Source organism: Triticum urartu, chromosome 5A (genome assembly GCF_056163025.1).
Source record: "Triticum urartu cultivar PI428250 chromosome 5A, HENAU_Tu73, whole genome shotgun sequence".
Lineage (NCBI taxonomy): Eukaryota > Viridiplantae > Streptophyta > Magnoliopsida > Poales > Poaceae > Triticum > Triticum urartu.
The window spans coordinates 54295404-54314263 of record NC_141877.1 but is presented as its reverse complement, the minus strand read 5'-3'; the positions used below and the strand labels follow the sequence as shown (position 1 = coordinate 54314263).

The following is an 18860-nucleotide window of genomic DNA, read 5'->3' as shown; positions in this document are numbered from 1 at the left end:
CGTACCCAATAAGATGGATATGTGTGTGTGTTAGAGAGAGAGAGGGAGAGGGGGAGAGAGTGAGGAAGAGGAAGGCAGAGAGTGTGTGTGAGGAATTGATGGTAAAAAGGTCGCCAATGTCACTTGGTATATATGAGAATATTAATATTGAACTTTTAAAGTTAATGTGGCCCCGTTGCAACGCACGGGTGTTCTTCTAATATATATCTCTGCTCCTAATGGACGAGCTGGTTGAATAGTCCCCCCACTTTCGTCTGGTTTTTTTTCAACCGGTTTTTTTCGTCTGGTTTTTTTTCCATCAAATTACCCCTACCCCCACGCCCACACACCGAACCCCACCCACGCAGGTAGCCAAAGAAACTGCGCCCTGCCGCCCATCAGGATCCCCATGCCCCATACCCCGCCGCCAATCCCCATACCCCGCTGCCGATCAGATCTGCGCAGCCGTCGTGCGATCTGCGCACTCCACAGCACCGCCGCCGCGGAACGACTTGACAGTGCCGCCGCCACGTTTCTGGATCGCTGGCAGTTTTTGGATCACGCGCCGCCACGGAACGTGCGATCGGCGACGCTGTACGGTTTCAACCCCGGGTATGAACACACATGTGTTGTTTGTTTGTTATGTCTACGTGTACAGATCAGGGCGATCCTGATGGATTCGTGTTCAAACTAAATCAACCCATGCCAGACTTCTTTTTCCACCTCCACCGCCGGCCGCTGCCCGCGCTCGGACCTCACAAATCAAACCCCTCTGTAACTAATACAAGAGCTTTTAGGTCACTACTTCCGTGACCTAAAAGGCCTCATATTAGTTTACAAAGGATGTACCTCAATCTAGATAACATGAAAAATACTTTTAGTACTGAAATGTTGAATTGCACGACATAGAAATAAACAATCTCCCATCCAGAACTCCTTGGGTATCATCTGAATTGGTTATCCTTCGTAAAAAAATATTAACAGTCACTGAAACATTACAACATAGTTGCATCAATCAATACCTTGCTGCCTGGATCACTTGTTTCTGTAAAAATTACACCACAACTTCATGTGCCCACGATATTTGAGGTTCAGAGCAGTCCTTGAGAGTAGTTTGCGAATCAATTACGGAGAAGGATTCCAGAGTGATTTTGACTGGATTTTGACTGGATTCCAGAGTGATTTGGAATTTGGGATTAATACATGTCCGCGACAGCGCATTAGTAATGAAACAATTCTCTGAAAGAATCAGCAAAGTAGAACTTGTGACGTTTCATTATGTCCCTCCAAATAACCTTGATGGATATCCTTGTCAGAATAGCAGAACCGCATACGAATCAATTAACACAGCAATGGGAAGATAAATAATCATTCTGAATAGCAAAGAATAGGTAAGTTCACATGAAAAAATAGGTCACCTTTCTAAATTCTAAACCTGTACAATAGCAAGCTGCGCTTGTGATCTTCGACGGCCTTCATCTGCCTGCGGTCAGATGAACAGGACATCTTAGCATCTTGAATTCTTAACTTGTATCCAGCAGAGTCAGTTTACAAAAAAATGGAAAGTAGCAAAGTCCGTTGGACATGTCTTTCTATTTTCATATATATAGCAAAACTCATAAATCTGTAACAATCTGCCCGTATGGACTGGATTTCTGTACAATGGGAACGGGCCTTTAGTACTGTTGGTATTTCACGTGATCTGCTTGCAGAGTCAGTTTACAAGTTTTTGCTATATACCTGAGTCTGTTGGACATGTCTTTTTTTAGTAGTTACATATGGGGACTCCACACAGCAAGCCAGCGGAACAGACGACTTCATCACATGTACCTCCAGGTATATGTTCACCTATAAATTGTGCTACACAAGTCAAACATATATATGTTCAACTATATATGTGTTGCAGGCCCGATGGAGGGGACAAGTGTTGACGACTCTAACGAAGGGATTATACCCGTAGCCGATGATGTTGACAAAATTTACCCACGTAGTACAGGTATAAGGTTTATTTTTATCCTTTTTAGTTGAAAAATCATACCTAACAGACTTGGGCACAACCGATTCTAATGTATCAACATCTTGACTTCTAGGAGTCCATACTACTCCCTCCGAACGTATGATACTTGAGACCGATGGTGATAGCACATATGATACTCCAGGTATATATCTACCTCCATATATATGTTCAGCTACATATTTTGTTATACATGTCAAACACCATCACAGGAGATGTTGCAGGCCCGATGGAGGGGCCAAATGGTGACGACTCTAACGAAGGGGTTATACCTGGAGTCGACGATGTTCACAAGAATTACCCAAGTAGTCCAGGTATTAAGGCTGTGCATATATACTGATATTGCTTTTATGCTTTTTATGTGATAAATCATACCTAACAGACTTGGGCAGAACCGATTCTAAAGGATCAAGCATGTGACTTGTAGGAGCCCATATTACTCACTCGGACTGGATGATTCTTGAACAGGCCGATTGTGAAAGGACATGTGTTCATCAACCTTCCCATCTGATTTCGGGTAAGTATTATGTTGCCGAAAGGTTAAGACCATGTGCCTACAACTTTGCCTTATTTCGGTCCAATATATATTTATGTTAACATGATGCAGACAACCCTCCAATCTCATTCCTTTATAATGTAGATTCGTTGCCAGCTCTCAGTAATCTGACAAAATAACTAGGTAGCATGCAACGTGACAGTTGGGAAGAGAGGTCGCATAATGTTCCACGCCACTCACAGTGATATCACTAATGCAGATCATGCAGACAACCCTCCAATCTCATTCCTATATAATGTAGATTCGTTGCCAGCTCTCAGTAATCTGACAAAATAACTAGGTAGCATGCAACGTGACAGTTGGGAAGAGAGGTCGCATAATGTTCCACGCCATCCTCACAGTGATATCACTAATGCAGATCAACCACCCTCTGTGGACCTTGACGAAAAAAGAAAGGTGATAAAAACTCAGAGGCGAACTGCTTATAGAAAGAAACAAGAGGAGGCTACCGTCAAGCAACAAGATGAAAATATGTCTGCCCTTACGATATCAGGTAAGAATGCTTTATGGGAAGGCACTGCGATGATATTATATATACTCCCTCCATTCCACAACATAATGTGATTATCATTTCACATGCAGATATGCTGAATGTGGGTGGGTTACCTCTCGGTGATATCACTAATGTGTGTCAACAAACCACGGTGGACCTTGACGAGAAAAAAGAGCAAAAAAAGGCTCGGAGGAGAGCTGCTTATCGAAAGAAAAAAGAGGAGGAATCCAGCAAGCAACAAGATGAAAATCTGACTGGCCTTACGATATCAGGTAAGGATGATTATGTTTATGATGACCATATGTATACTTTCTTAGTGAATAATGTAGGCGACACATGTTTCCTCACCCCAACCCCATGAATAATTGACCAAGAATATAGAATAAAAATAATTGACCAACACAATTCCTGATCATTTAGGTTCAATTTGATATAGGGCAGACATACGACTTTTGAGTACATATAGACTTTATGTATGGACACGGAGGGATTCTATAAAAAATAAACCTAGATTAAGAAGTAGCTTCAACCAGCCCTGTTACCTCTCGGTGAACAATGAAGACCCTAAACCCTCCGGGCAGATATGCAAAATGTTCCCCTGTTACCTCTCGATGATACCACCCCAACTACATCCAGCAATACATCATCGTTTAACCAGACCGTGCAGATATATAAAGTAAGCGTTTGTGTAGTACATGAAATCTTCTTGAACAATGAAGACCCTAAACCCTCCGTGCAGATATGCAAAATGTTCCCCTGTTACCTCTCGGTGATATCACTAATGGGTGTCAACCATTCTCGGTGGACCTTGACGAGAAAAAGAGCAAATAAAGGCTCGGAGGAGAGCTGCTTATCGAAAGAAAAAAGAGGAGGCAGCCAACAAGCAACTAGATGAAAAACAGCCTGATAAAGAACACAATTGTGACTTAACAGACAAGCAAATTGAGCAGAGAAACGCGCGGAGGCGAGCAAGTTATCGGAAAAAAGTGGGTGACGGAACGATCGATCTTCAACAAAAAAATCAGAAGTTGCAAGAATGGCGCGTGCAACACCCTAAAACCATGACTGAGGATGAAAGGGGGGAGTCAAGTGCAAAGAGAAAGGCAAAGTATGCTGCAAAGAAAAACATGCCGTGTGCTGAATCGATCGCAATGCCACGTCCAGATTTAACTAGCACATTGTCCAACCCTCACACACATTGTCTGACTCTCGCACTTTCAGCCCTCACGCAACAATTCGACAGTGAACAAATAGATCATGCTCCTACGGTCAATGTGGCCCCCACATACATTCGCAACACCGAAACCGATGGTACATATCCTATCAACCATCATCTTTCATCATGTAATCATTCATGATATATAAATAATGATTCGATGATGTTGTAGGTGCATATCTAAGCAGAACCTTCGGTGATGGTGCTATACATGGCAACCTCATCGAAATCAATGTGCACCTACAAAATGCCGACCAGCAAGCCAGTGATCCGGTAACAATAGCGGATAATGGAGTGGACGAGCAGAGTCATGAGTAAGCAGCGCGTGGGAGGAGAGAGCGAGCTTGCAAGGGAGGTATGGCGGCAAAGAAGCGTCAGCAGAAAATTGGCAAGCAAAAAACATGTACGCAGGTACCGCGTGGTGAGAGGAATGCTCTACGCGATCGGCGTAATGAAAGGTTTGCAGGTAGGGTGATGACCCCAACTGTCAGGTCCATCTCCATACCGGAAATGAGCTCAACTGGACAACCTACCGTAGTGGAAGCACACGGTGCCTCGACCTCATCTAGCACGCCGGAGTACACGATCAGAAGTGAAGGTAACACTCCCATCCTTACTCTCCTTGCGTCCCTTGAGACTAAACCCTCATTTATTGGTTTCGCACCTGAGCAGACAACATGGACGCTTACCTTAGTCGTCTCATGAATGATAATGTCAACCCTGATAGCCTCTTTGACGATGAGTATTACCTGTTTGCTGGTGAAGGTATGTACACCCACTTGAGCAGCTCGCCCGTTTGAAATATCACACTAATTATAAACATTGTTTGCAGGCTCAGATGCTGATGACATGGAGCATGACGAATTGGAAGACTCAAGTCACAATACCTATGTCGACCATGATCCATTGGACTATGTCTACTCAAACCTCCCAGACCACACACACATCCTGAAGCATGCCGCAAATTGCGATCACTGCAAAGCCAAGAAGTTTGTCCGAGGCCCCGGGATTCTGCTGTCGTAGTGGGCAGATCCAGCTGAAGCAACCGGAGCCCATCCCGGAGCTAATGAGGCTTTGGTCTAGCATGGATGCAGACTCAAGGCATTTTCGGGAGAACATACGGTTCTTCAACGGCCACTTCTCCTTCACAACCCTCGGGGTCAGCCTTGATGAAAGCTACACAAACATGAAGTCTGGGGTGTACACATTCCGGGCGCACGGCACCATCTACCACAACGTTCATTCCTTCAGGCCAACATCACATCCAGATCATCTACAATTGTACTTCTATGACGACGACCCAGGCCTAACCCATCGCAAGGCTGCCACCGAGCAATTAGACCAAGATGTCGTCAGAAAGTTAGTGGACATACTCAGGGAAAACCCGTACTCCCAGCAGTTTACGAGTTTGGGTGCACACAGGGACAACCTCGACAATTACAGGATAGACCTCAACACTGACCAGAGACTAGACCAACGGAAGTATAATAGACCTCTGTCATCTGAGGTCGCTGCAATTTGGGTGGAGGGCACTGACCTAGCGAAGAGGTTCGATCGTAGGATTACACTTTGCGGGAATGACAACCAGAGGCATAGTATACATGTGACGGCTGGCTCGTATGACCCTCTCTCTTACCCACTCCTCTACCCAAGGGGGGAGCTCGGTTGGCACCCGAAACTTCCTAAACGTGATGTCCCTTGGCCAGTTGTGCAACAACCAAGAGGTAGAGGTGATGATGGTGATGATGAGGACGCAGGTAAGCCTTATGCGTATTCTGTCTTTTAGATGAATTGTATACTTCTCATATGAATCCTAATGTCCGCGTTACTCATCCATGTGCAGAGGGGAATAGCAGGTTATGCGTCTCGGTGAGAGACTACTACTGTTACATGCTCCAGACACGACCTGGGATATTCAATCCCATACTCTGTGGAGCACGATTGCTCCAGCAATGGGGGGTGGACATGTACATCAAGATTGAGAGTTGTAGGTTGAAATGGTACAGGAAGAACCAGACAAAGATCCGTGCCGACCTGTATAAAGGAGTTGTTGATGCAATTACATCCGGGGAGACCCGGGCAAGCGTTGTTGGAGTAAGGATAGTGCTCCCTGGAACGTACCCAGGTGGCAACCGTGACATGAAGCGAAGGCATATGGATGCCATGGCAATTGTCCATACCTACGGGAAGCCTGACATCTTCTTGACCATGACCTGCAACCCTAACTGGGAAGAGATAACAAATGAGTTGTTTCCTGGCCAGACTGCGCAAGACCGACCTGATCTTGTGGCTCGTGTGTTCCATGGCAAGCTAGAGGCTATGAAAGAGATGTTGTTCAAGAAGAATATCCTGGGTGTTGTTGTCGCACATGTATACGTAGTCGAGTTCCAAAAGAGGGGCCTCCCCCACGCACACTTTTTGTTGATCATGGACTCTGCCTATAAGCTTGTCGTTCCGGAGCAGTACGATCGACTCATTTCTGCCGAGCTCCCAGACAAGCAAAAGTATCCTGAACTCCACGCCTTGGTGGTGAAACATATGATGCACGGACCATGCGGTGCTCTCAACCCCAAAAATGTTTGCATGCAACAAAACGAGTGCAAGTGCAAATACCCGCGGCCGTTCAATGAAAACACGGCACAGGGCAAGGACTCATACCCTGCTTATCGTCGTTGAGATAATGGTCGGCAGGCTAAGGTCCGGGGTAAAATGTTGGACAACAGATGGGTTGTGCCGTATAACCCTTACCTTCTGCGGATGTTCAATTGCCACATCAACGTTGAGGTTTGCTCCAGCATAAAGGCCGTCAAATACCTTTACAAGTACATATACAAGGGCCATGATAGGGCTTCTTTCAGCATCGACCAGCCAGACGCCGATGGTAACATTGATGAGATCAAAAGATACGTAGACGCGAGGTGGGTTACTCCTCCAGAGGCGATGTGGAGGATATTTGGCTTCCCCTTATGTGCCAATGACCCGTCTGTCCTACAGTTGCCTCTTCATCTCCCGAATATGCACAGGGTGGCATTCAATGAGCAAGCTCACTTGACCGATGTAGTCGCCTCTGAGAAAGCTTCCAAATCCATGTTGACAGAGTATTTCAAAGCTAACCAAAACCATCCGTGGGCTAGGAATATATTATACAAGGATTTTCCTGGAAGGTTCACATGGCAGAAGGGTAAGAAGTATTGGAAAGAGCGGGTGGAGCGTTATCAGATAGGTCGAATTGTGTCTGCCAATCCTGCAGAGGGGGAGCGATACTATCTGCGTGTGCTGCTAAACCATGTTGCTGGCAAGACATCCTATGAGGACCTGCTCACCGTGGACGGTAGGCTATGCGGGAGCTTTAGAGAGGCTGCCGAAAGGTTGGGACTCATCGAGGCAGATAACACGCTCGACGACTGTCTTACCGAGGCAGAGCAGTGGGCAATGCCATGTTCGCTCAGGAGGCTCTTCGCAACAATTTTGGTGCACTGTGAGCCAGGCGACGTGCGTGGTTTATGGGATAGGCACTTCAAGCCTATGTCTGATGACTATCGGCGATCACACACGTGCCCGATTGAGGTGGAACAGATGGTGTTGCTTGACATTAGGGGTATGTTGCAGTCCATGGGCAAAGACATAGCTGATTTCGCTCTTCCATGCATTGACGATGCGTTCGACCCAACCGAGGGCGAGGCCAGAGAAGTGATCGAGGAATCCAACGTCGATTTTGACATCAACGACACTAAATTGGCTTCGTCGCTAAACTCGGAGCAGAGGGTTGCATACGACGAGATACTAGCTTCTGTTGAACGCGGTGATGGGGGTGTGTTCTTTGTTGATGGACCGGGAGGTAAAGGGAAGACCTTCCTGTACAGGGCACTGCTCGCCAAGGTTCGAAGCGAGGGAAACATCGCTATCGCTACCGCGACATCAGGCGTCGCCGCTTCTATCATGCCTGGAGGCAGGACTGCCCACTCGAGGTTCAAGATCCCATTGAGCTGCGACGATGGCGCCTCATGCACCTTCACGAAACAGAGTGGTACCGCCAAGCTACTGAGGATGGCCTCATTGATACTATGGGACGAGGACACCATGACTAAGCGACAGGCGGTCGAGGCACTGGACAACAGCATGCGCGACATCATGGGAAGACGGGACCGACCCTTTGGAGGAAAAACTGTTGTGTTTGGCGGGGACTTCAGGCAGGTGCTTCCGGTCGTCAGGAGGGGGTCCCGGGGTCAGATAATTGATGCAACCCTCCGAAGTTCACACCTCTGGAAGGGTATGCGCCAGCTAAGGCTCGTCATCAACATGAGGGCTCATAATGACACCTGGTTTGTGGATTACTTGCTAAGGGTAGGCAATGGCACCGAGGAAGTTGACGATCAAGGAAACATACGACTCCCTGAAGATATTTGTGTGCCATCTACAGGCGAGGGTGACGACCTGGAGAAACTGATTGACCATGTGTTTCCGAGACTAGATGACAACATGTCCGATCCGAATTACATGACTTCACGCGCAATCCTCTCCACCACAAACGACAACGTCGACAAGATAAACATACGCATGGTAGAGCGTTTTCGGGGAGAAGAAGTAATCTACCATAGCTTTGACAGTGCAGAAGACGACCCGTATGGCTACTACGCTCCCGAGTTCCTAAATGGATTGACTCCCAACGGTCTGCCTCCGCATGCACTCAAACTGAAGCTCAACTGCCCTGTCATACTTCTGAGGAACATTGATCCGGCTAATGGTCTGTGTAACGGGACGAGGCTTGTGGTGCGAGGTTTCCAGAGGAACGCCATCGACGTAGAAATCGTGATTGGACAACATGCGGGTAGGAGGGTTTTCCTTCCTCGAATACCCCTATGCCCGTCTGACAACGACATGTTTCCATTCAAGTTCAAGAGGAAGCAATTTCCTGTAAGGCTTAGCTTTGCTATGACGATTAACAAGGCTCAAGGACAGACGATTCCGATCGTTGGCGTGTACCTACCTAATCTGGTGTTCTCTCATGGTCAACTCTATGTTGCATTGTCTCGAGCCACCGCAAAGATCAACATAAAGATCCTCATTGAGAAGGAGAAGGAGAAGGAGAATGGCAAGAAGCAAAGCAGTAAATCAAAGAAGCGAAAAAGACCTGCCTTGTCCTTACAGACCTCGATGAAGAACATCGTCTATAAGGAAGTCCTTACAAGCTGAACTCCGCTCTTAGATATGACAGGGATTTACTCTTATGCTACATATAATTTGGTGCTCTTCGGTGTTCTTGTACAGATCTCTATCTTTCGATGTAACCAATTGAACTTTATTATGTTTATACTACAAGTCAAGTAATAATATATTGCCTCGAATTTGAGACTTTGCAAGTTGCCAAATTTTGTTGTATGTGACATTATTTTTCGTTTTGCTGGTTTGCTTATGTATATTATTCTTTTGTTGTTTTGTAATCAATCATCTACTACATCTAAACTCAGCTCTGTTTTCCTGCACAAATATTGCACACTGCCTGGGTCACTCTGTTGTTGTAAAACTAGACTCCACTGGAGTGTTCTACATTAGAGAAATATTTATGATGCGGCCCCAAAGCAGGCACGGACATTGTTATTTATTTATTTATTTTTGCTATGTTATTTATTTCCCTTAAGCAGAATAACTCTGGTTGCTTGATCATGACCGGAGACTATCTTTGGTATTAGAACTACAGTTACACCAATGGTTATTTGCATCTCAAGTTAAATTAGTCACTGTTAATCAACAATGAAATGTGGCCGTTGGTTCTTTGATAATTGATGGTACAGATGGGCAAAGCAGCAATAATATACCACACTGGATTCATGATACAGGTGGTGAAAGCAGGGATGATATACCACACTGGATTGATGTTACAGATTGGACCCAAATACCTCCCTATTTTTTTTCCAAAGGGTGTGATACTGGACCACCACACAATATCGAAACTACATCTTTATATTATTTATCATATGTGGAGGTCTCTGTATATTCTCTTATTTCCCCCTTATTTGAATTTTATAATCCTTACTTTTCAATACATATCTGGACATTGGTGGGACAGAATGTAAACATAAAAATATAGACTTCTTGTTGAGATTAATATGCACCTTTATTACATCCAGGGATAGGGTTTTGGAGAATTTTCATCCGCTTGGTTACTTTCTCACGCCGTGCCCGTAAAAGAAAGTAGACTTTCAGCGACCAGATTTGTAGCTTTTGTAATGGGGAGTGTGAATGTGTATCCATGGGATGTATAAGAATATGCAAATTCAAAAAGAATACATTCAGAATAGTCAAAACTGAAAATTGTGCATTGAACTGACCGTTTCTGCAAGGCTATGGCTGTCAGTTGCTTGACCCCTTCTTGCCCTCACATGGATGAAACCTTGCTTTGGTGGTGGGGGATTTTGACCAACAGCCTTAGTAGTATTTCTTGAATTAGCTTCAGTATCTTTTCTGAAACTACCACTCTCATCACTGGACCTATGTGCCTTGAAACACTTTGCTTCTGTATCAGTCTGCACATTAAGATTCCAGTGAATTAGCGATTAGGACAGACGGGAGAAAGAACAATGATCACTTGCTCTCTGTATAAGCTGTGCTGTGGGCATTTTTCTTTATTACTAGAATATAACAAAAATATTGTAAACCACCTTCTAGCCTGCCAAGTGAAACAACTATTAAACTGTCAATCGGCACAACACAACTTTTATAAGGGAAACAAAGATGGCACCACTGAAATCAAATATCACATATGACAATAATGATAGCTTGCAGACCATCACGAATATGATGCCTGCTAAAATATCACAGTAGGTTATCATGTTTATACTCAATCTATACTGTACTCACTGGACGATTTATACTCCCTCTTCAGTTATAAAAAAATACAGTACTCTGTATTCCCGAGTACTCTCATTGCAAACAATAATATTACACGAAAATATCACAAATATATTAACTTTGATCTCTGTTACTAATTAGGAAGAAGGTCATTTCTACTGAAACCACAATGACAATGTCAATCCCACTCCTAGAGTTGTTGCAGATCAACAGCTGCTGTGAGTACAAGAACTCTCCTCCTATCTGCAAGATCAGCAGTACAAGCAATACATTTTCTGAGTATATTTTCATATTTTCAGAGTACTTGAAGCAAGATTACTAAAGTTACTGAAATTTACTTCAAGCAAGATTACTGGAGTAAAACACGCTCACTATGTTTACTGAAATTTTACTAAAACTGTGCCCACAACTACATCTCCTACTCCTAATCTGTACCCATACGCATACAAATAAATTGTACCCTATTCCTAATCTGAACCAAAACGCACGGGCAACCATGAGTAAAGGGAGGGGACAGGGGAAGCTCACCACGCGCTAGAGATGCTGGCGAAGAGGAGCATCGTCGAGCAGGATATCCTCGAGCAGATGTACGTCGTCGAGCAGGATGTCCACGATGCCGTAGGAGACGAAGGGGAGGGCGTACCCCATGCAGCCAGGCCGTCGGCGACTGCTCCTCCCGCTACTCCTCACAGCACCATCTTCAAATTCAGAACCGCCGCCTCCACTCCTCACCATCTTCAGATGTGCTCTTGCTCCTCCCACTCATCCTCATCGCGGGGACGTCCAGACACTTCAGATGCAGCCATGGGTACAACTCACCAGCTGCTCCTCGCCTCCGCTTTGGTAACAAAAACAATCTTGTGGCGACCTCGCTGGTGCAGGCGACGCGGGTGAGAGGGAGCGGCGAAGACGTCACAGGAAGGCGGCGGCGGCGACGCGTGTGGGGTGGAGGCGAGCGTCGACGTCGACGCGGGCGAGATGGCGGCGGCGACGCGAGCAAGAGAGGCGAGCGGCAGCGACGCGAGCAGCGGAGTGAGGCGAGCTAGGGATTTGGACGAGACAGTGCGGAACGAGTGAGTGAAGCGAGTGAGGCAAAATTGAAAACGGACGAAGTTTCTATTACCTTTGTTCCGAAATATAAGTATATGTGACGATAAATGAACGTGGATTCTAAACGCTCTTATAAAAACTTTACGGAGGGAGTGTATGTTCATATATTTATATGAAATCAGCAGTATCCAGTTTTTTATTGCAAATGAAAAATGTGTTAGTCTGACTTTTGTTCTAAGATATTATATTTATTTATTTATTTAATGCAGTATAAAATATTCTTTGTATTTTTATATGTTCCACTTTTGTTCATCAGAGATAAAAAGTGATGGATTCCAATGATATTTTAGAAATATCATGCACATCGGCACTAACGTAACGATGACGGGTCGAACTGAGACACAACGAGAAGAGGTGCATACCACTAATTCTTCTTTGTATGTATGAAATGAAATGAATTCCTCTTCATTCTTTTGTGCTAAAATAAGAAAGTTAGATTCGGCGATGCCCCTCCCCTTTCGGGGCGCATTCCGATTATGTTATTCAAAAGGTGTATTTTTATATGATTATTTTTTCAGGACATGGGAGAGATAAAGATGTATTCTAGCGACGTTGAAAAAGAATTCATCAACAAGGGTTATGAGACGATGTCGTTGGAAGGGGACGAAAGGTTTCGAAGTTTTTTACAACACAATGACATTGAAATTGCAGGGATTTGTCTGGCTATTTTGGTTTTCATTTATGCTCTCGCGAAACGGTAAAAAACTGGTGAAGCTGGTTGGCGCGGTGAGTATTGTCCGTTACAGACATTTTTAGACCTTCCATGTGAAGTATTCATGTTAACTACATATATTTCTTTTGCATGATAGGTATGAGTTGAGAAAGTAGTTTTTATTATACTTGCTCAAACATCATGTGAATGAAGTTAAAGAGCACTTTTATGATATTGTGCGGGAATTTCTTAAGCCCGTCAAGTAGATCTTAATAATTTATAACATATTTTTAGTTTGGTCATCATTTTATATGTATACATTGTCAATTTGCCATTTTGTTATCGGTTTAAATTACAAGTGAAGTGGACTTCAATTATTATGCAATTGTGACCGTGTTATATTATCTCTACCTGTGAAATTTAACATGCATTATCTTTATATAACTTCAACTAAATATTTCAGCAGCCCGTGGCAACGCACGGGCATTCTACTAGTAGGTAAAATAGATGGGGCACCTAGGTGCCTGGGCACCTTGATTGTTTTGGAAACCGTGATATATTTAATTAGTTTCCTACTCATTCTTCATGCAAGACTTTCCATACTTATGATTTATTTTTGTTTCCTAATTATTAGGCATGCAAGACTTGCCATATAATAAATCGTATTAATGTTTTTTTATTTGAACTGCCATGGTTATCTAATGCGTGTATTTTTGTTTCCTAAATATCTAATACATACCAACTCGTATATACTCAATATTTTTTGAACTCTTACATATCATTTTTGGTTCCTAACTATCTAATATGGGCATCAAATACCTACTAATGAAATTATTTACATACATGATATGTATATACCCAATAATGTATTTCCTAACTATCTAATACTTGTATCCGGTACCTACTGACGATGTACATACACGGTACGTATATTCCAGGTCACGTAAAATATGGCTACATATATACCTGGCTATGTAAAATATACCCAATGAACTTCTACTGTACCTTCGTAGCAAAAAAAACTCCTAGTATACCCACATAGTTTATACGGCATGGTCACATAAATATTCTAGTATATACCCAACGAACATAAATAAAACAGTATAACCAATGTGTCTGCACACGTATATACCCGGCTATATGAAAAAGTGTAGAAACTGTTAGGTATCATGTCAACGTATATATAGTAAAATATGACTACATATATACCCGACTACATGAATTATGGCATCCATAGGTATCTGAATACCCGGATACAAATCTCACGTCTGGGGGGTATGCAAAAAAATATGATGGGTATGCACATACCAAAAAAATATCTATTTTGAAAAAAGCTTGAAGACGTACATGTGTATTTTCCCATGGGGACAAAAGATAACTATACCTTCTATTTCCAAGACGATTATATACATACGTATCTAATTATGTATATGACTTCCTATTTTTATGTAAAAAAGAAAGAAGTGCATGTATAAGAAATAAAGTTGGGGACGTACCATGGAGAATGCATGGCCGGACCATTAATTACTATTTTCCCCCTATATTGTTTAATCTGGGCATTAAGTGTCCATATGAAGCAATAATTTGTAATAATTCTTTCCTAATAAAGAGCTAATATGGTTGACCCAATACTGCTAATACTAATTACACATGCACACATTTCAATGTCATCCAACGATTTGTAGGCAAGGTGCTTGGGCACCTAGGTGTCCAAACTGGCGTCCTATATATATATATATATATATATATATATATATATATATATATATATATATATATTCACAAATCTACGAATGAAAGTCGTTTTGAATGCCGTTTTGTCTTCATCATTTTCACACACGCGAATTTGATCGTATCCTGCACAGAGGTCCACAATGGACAAAGGGAATTTGTTTTTGACAGTCACTGAATTCAGCTTGCAACAATCAACACAAAATCGCCAACCACCCTCTTTTTTCTTTACCAGCAAGACAAGGGAAGCATAGGGACTCAAACATGGTTGCAAGACGCCTGCAGCAATCATTTTAGCTACCCGACGCTCGATCTCGTCTTTTTGTTGCGGAGAATATTTGAAGGATGAGAGTTCGGGGCGTATGACCAGGTTCCAGATTCAAAGCATGGTCATAAGCACGATGAGGAGGTAATTCTGAAGGTTGTGCAAAAACATCTGTTTTGTAAAACATTGAGGTCTAGCGGTAGGACGGTACTGATGTTGCCCTGATCATGCACCTGATCCACAATTGCCATTGGCCATACATCATTTACAGTTAAAAGCGTGCTCTTGGTTTGGACGGACGGAAGCCGTGTCTTCGACGGCGCCGTTGCAACCAGCTCTAAATCTAGCCAACCGAGTCGTCGGAACGAATTTCACACCCGTCGCAATGGAATTTTACGGCCGGGTCGAGAGAATTTGGGCGCATGCGGACGCAAGTCTAGGCTGTGGTTACCAAATTGCGAGTGCCCTGGGTAGACTGCAGTGGGAGAGGATCGGGGAATTGGAGGAACAACAGAGAATAAGAGGAACGAACATAGAAGGTGAGAGCGGTTCCGGCGAGCACATTCCAAACCACTTTCCCCTTGGCTTCTTCCTTCGATCCCCCAACCCCCGAGTCCAGATGAGTGAGAGCGGTTCCGGCGAGGACATGACCCACCGCCGCCGCCGCCGCGGCAGCAGCCCGCCTACGGGGCCTGCCTCCCTGCCGGGCGACGGCGATCTCCTCTGGGAGATCCTCCTCCGCCTCCCGCCGCAGCCGTCCTCGCTCCGCCGTCTGCAGGCAATGGCGGCGCCTCGCCACCGACCCCAAATTCCTCCGCCGCTTCCGCGAGCACCACCGCAAGCCGCCGCTCCTCGGCGTCTTCGAGTGCCGCGACGAAGCCGTGGTCTTCACCTCCGTCCTCGACCCTCCCGACCGCATCCGTCCCGAGCGCTTCGACCTGGGACGCTACAGCGGCCGCCGCGACTACACCTTGGCCTGCTGCCGCCACGGTCGCATCCTCGTCTTAGACCATGTGGACGAATACCTCGTCGTGTGCGCCCCCATCACCGGCGAGCAGCGCCGCGTGGCCGTTCCACCCGAGTTCATGACGGGCCCCCTCAACGGGGAGGTGCTCTGCGCTACCGGCGACATTGGCCACGTGCACGGAGAGTGCCACTCCGGCCCCTTCAAGGTGGTCCTGGTGTCCATGATCGGAGAGGATTTTCGACCCATCGCTTGTGTCTACTCCTCTGAGACCGGCTTATGGGGCAGTCTCGTATCAAGTCCATGTTCACCTCCTTTCGGGTATGGTAGAACTGGCAGACTTGTTGGCAACACACTTTACTGGTTGCTTTGGTCTGTTATGCGGGATAGCATACTTGAGTTTGATTTGGAAAATTTGAGTCTGGTTTTGATGGATCAGCCACCCATTGACGATGATTTTCGCCTTGCCGGCTGTCAGATCATCAAGGCTGAGGATGACGCTCTTGGCTTTGCCTATTTGTCTTACCCAAGCTTCCAAATGTGGCAGAGGAATTTCAATGCTCATGGTGTTGCCATATGGGTGCTGTGGAAGACCATCGAATTGCATAGCATTCTTGGGCTTCCTCCTCATATTCAGAGACCCACAGCTGAGGTGGTAACTGTTACGGACTTGATCTTTCAAAAAACTGTTACGGACTTGGACCATGCTGGGAAGATGGGAGTTATACTGAGCTATGCTGAGGATACTGATGTAGTTTTTTATATTTGTGGATGCAAATGTCTACATGGTTCAACTTAATCCAATGCAATCCAAGAAACTTCATGAAACAAAGTGCATCCTTGACAACTATCCTTTCACAGGTTTCTATACACCGGGTAATTGCTCATCTTAGTCCTAATATTTTAGGAACAACCCAATCCAGCTATATTTCTTACAATGTTGCCATATGGGTGCTGTGGAAGACCATTGAATTGCATAGCATTCTTGGGCTTCCTCCTCAGATTCAGAGACCCGCAAGTGAGGTGGTAACTGTTACGGACTCGGACCATGCTGGGAAGATGGGAGTTATACTGAGCTATGCTGAGGATACTGATGTAGTTTTTATATTTGTGGATGCAAATGTCTACAATTCAAGTGTATCCTTGACAACTATCCTTTCACAAGTTTCTATGCGCCAGGTAATTGCTCATCCTTAGTCCTAATATTGTAGGAGCAACCCAATCCAGCTATGTTTCCTACAATGTTGCTCAAACATCTTAACTGTGCCTCTTAAGTCACTAACAAGTTAAGCTTAATCAACAATCGTCCCTTTGATAGATGGACAAAATTTACTCATGGCTTTATTTTTACTTTTATATGTCATCACTAGTTGTATTTATTCTTGGAAGATCCATATCAAATGTCAAATGAGTAAAAAATGCAAAATCAAATGCCACTTAGTTGGCATGTGTGGAATCTCAAACTAGTTGTATTCTTTTATCCGGTACTTCTTTTCTGTTTAACTGTTTTAATTTTGGATTTTTTAGTCAATGATAACAACTTATGTTTACCTTCTTAAATAGGCACATCCATTGCTGGTGGATCTAATGGAGCTGAAAATGCTGCACAACACATTGGATGATTGCTAATGTGCTGAAATGGTTCAGCATGTAAGAACATCTTCTGAATATAGCTTAAGAGATATGGGGAATTCTGTCTTTTTCTCTATGGAAATATGTGGCTGCCAACATGGGTAAAATGCACTCTCAAAATATCGTCAATTTGGCTGTAGAGATTCACGCATGTAAATAACATACACAACAATTAAAATGATGGTAATGCCGAGATAAAATGACTCTTTTTGTTGCAAATGATATCCAGACGTTGAATATCATGTGGATGTTAAAATGATGTGTACCTATATGGGCATTCATAGTGTTCTCCTTGGTTTAGCTTTTTCAAAGTCATTGAATTAGTAGTGCATTTTGTTGTTATAAACATCAGCCATAATGGCCCTACAAGTTGAAGACGAGAAGATTGACGATTTTGCTTTGTCCAGGCATGTGTGGAATCTCAAACTAGTTGTATTCTTTTATCCGGTACTTCTTTTCTGTTTAACTGTTTTAATTTTCGATTTTTTAGTCAATGATAACAACTTTTGTTTACCTTCTTAAATAGGCACAGCCATTGCTGATGGATCTAATGGAGCTGAAAACGCTGCACAACACATTGGATGATTGCTAATGTGCTGAAATGGTTCAGCATGTAAGAACATCTTCTGAATATAGCTTAAGAGATATGGAGAATTATGTCTTTTTCTCTATGGAAATATGTGGCTGCCAACATGGGTAAAATGCACTCTCAAAATATCGTCAATTTGGCTGTAGAGATTCACGCATGTAAATAACATACACAACAATTAAAATGACGGTAATGCCGAGATAAAATGACTCTTTTTGTTGCAAATGATATCCAAACGTTGAATATCATGTGGATGTTAAAATGATGTGTACCTATATGGGCATTCATAGTGTTCTCCTTGGTTTAGCTTTTGCAAAATCATTGAATTAGTAGTGCATTTTGTTGTTATAAACATCAGCCATAATGGCCCTACAAGTTGAAAACGAGAAGATTGACGATTTTGCTTTGTCCAGCTATACATTAGTAGTCAATTTTGTTGTTATAAACATGAATAAGTTGGAGGCTACGTATTGGTATCCAATCAGGTTATTGATGGATTGATGATTTTGCTTTCTCTAGGCGAAGGAACAGCTGCTGCAGTTCTAGCTGGGTCTGTTGCATCGTCTATGTGTTTGGCAGAATTTATAAGTTATCTACCCGAACTTCCTGAACGTGTGCTAAGTTTCTAATGTAACAAGATGCTTTTAAATAGCCTACTATTTTGCTGTATCTCCCGAGTAATATTTTCAGTCGTATTTCATTGTATCTTGTTTATTTTATATGGTTGTGCTTGGCAGCCCTTCTCATCAGCCAGGATTGAGTTTTGGAGTGCATTTTTTACTCAGTTAACCATAATCAAACATACTGAAC

The 18860-nt window shown here is 43.8% G+C and overlaps 1 protein-coding gene, 1 long non-coding RNA gene, 1 other non-coding gene and 1 pseudogene across 7 annotated transcripts; 3 read left to right on the top strand and 1 right to left on the bottom strand.

The window, feature by feature from the left end:
• The first annotated feature begins 358 nt into the window (after nucleotides 1-358).
• LOC147967985 (uncharacterized) lies at nucleotides 359-13548 on the top strand. Of its 4 annotated transcripts, XM_087525470.1 has the most exons (10): nucleotides 359-591; nucleotides 1749-1815; nucleotides 1886-1975; nucleotides 2070-2138; nucleotides 2206-2307; nucleotides 2421-2510; nucleotides 2908-3042; nucleotides 3132-3314; nucleotides 12474-12571; nucleotides 12736-13548. In XM_087525470.1, exons 2-9 carry the CDS (start codon nucleotides 1758-1760, stop codon nucleotides 12497-12499), a joined length of 753 nt encoding a protein of 250 aa, XP_087381596.1. In that variant the 5' UTR covers nucleotides 359-591; nucleotides 1749-1757; the 3' UTR covers nucleotides 12500-12571; nucleotides 12736-13548. The 4 variants fall into 4 exon arrangements, with proteins under 4 accessions (XP_087381596.1, XP_087381594.1, XP_087381595.1 ...); XM_087525468.1 differs by lacking the exons at nucleotides 12474-12571; nucleotides 12736-13548 and adding an exon at nucleotides 4431-4675 and having other exon boundaries at nucleotides 3132-4353; XM_087525469.1 differs by lacking the exons at nucleotides 12474-12571; nucleotides 12736-13548 and having other exon boundaries at nucleotides 2218-2307; nucleotides 3132-4675.
• On the bottom strand, nucleotides 892-12389 carry LOC125507819 (uncharacterized). The gene is made up of 3 exons (XR_007283046.2): nucleotides 11636-12389; nucleotides 10588-10782; nucleotides 892-1462 (listed from the first exon to the last, which is right to left on the bottom strand). It is a non-coding gene; the product is annotated as an uncharacterized LOC125507819 (long non-coding RNA).
• LOC147967986 (uncharacterized) lies at nucleotides 4684-6934 on the top strand (annotated as a pseudogene). Its single transcript, XR_015603143.1, has 4 exons — nucleotides 4684-4856; nucleotides 4931-5023; nucleotides 5091-6015; nucleotides 6102-6934. The product of XR_015603143.1 is annotated as an uncharacterized LOC147967986 (transcript).
• Nucleotides 13549-14828: 1280 nt separating the features above from the next.
• Nucleotides 14829-18799, top strand: LOC125507816 (uncharacterized). Its single transcript, XR_015603954.1, has 4 exons — nucleotides 14829-16705; nucleotides 16793-17008; nucleotides 17393-18074; nucleotides 18570-18799. It is a non-coding gene; the product is annotated as an uncharacterized LOC125507816 (transcript).
• The last annotated feature ends 61 nt before the right edge of the window (nucleotides 18800-18860 follow it).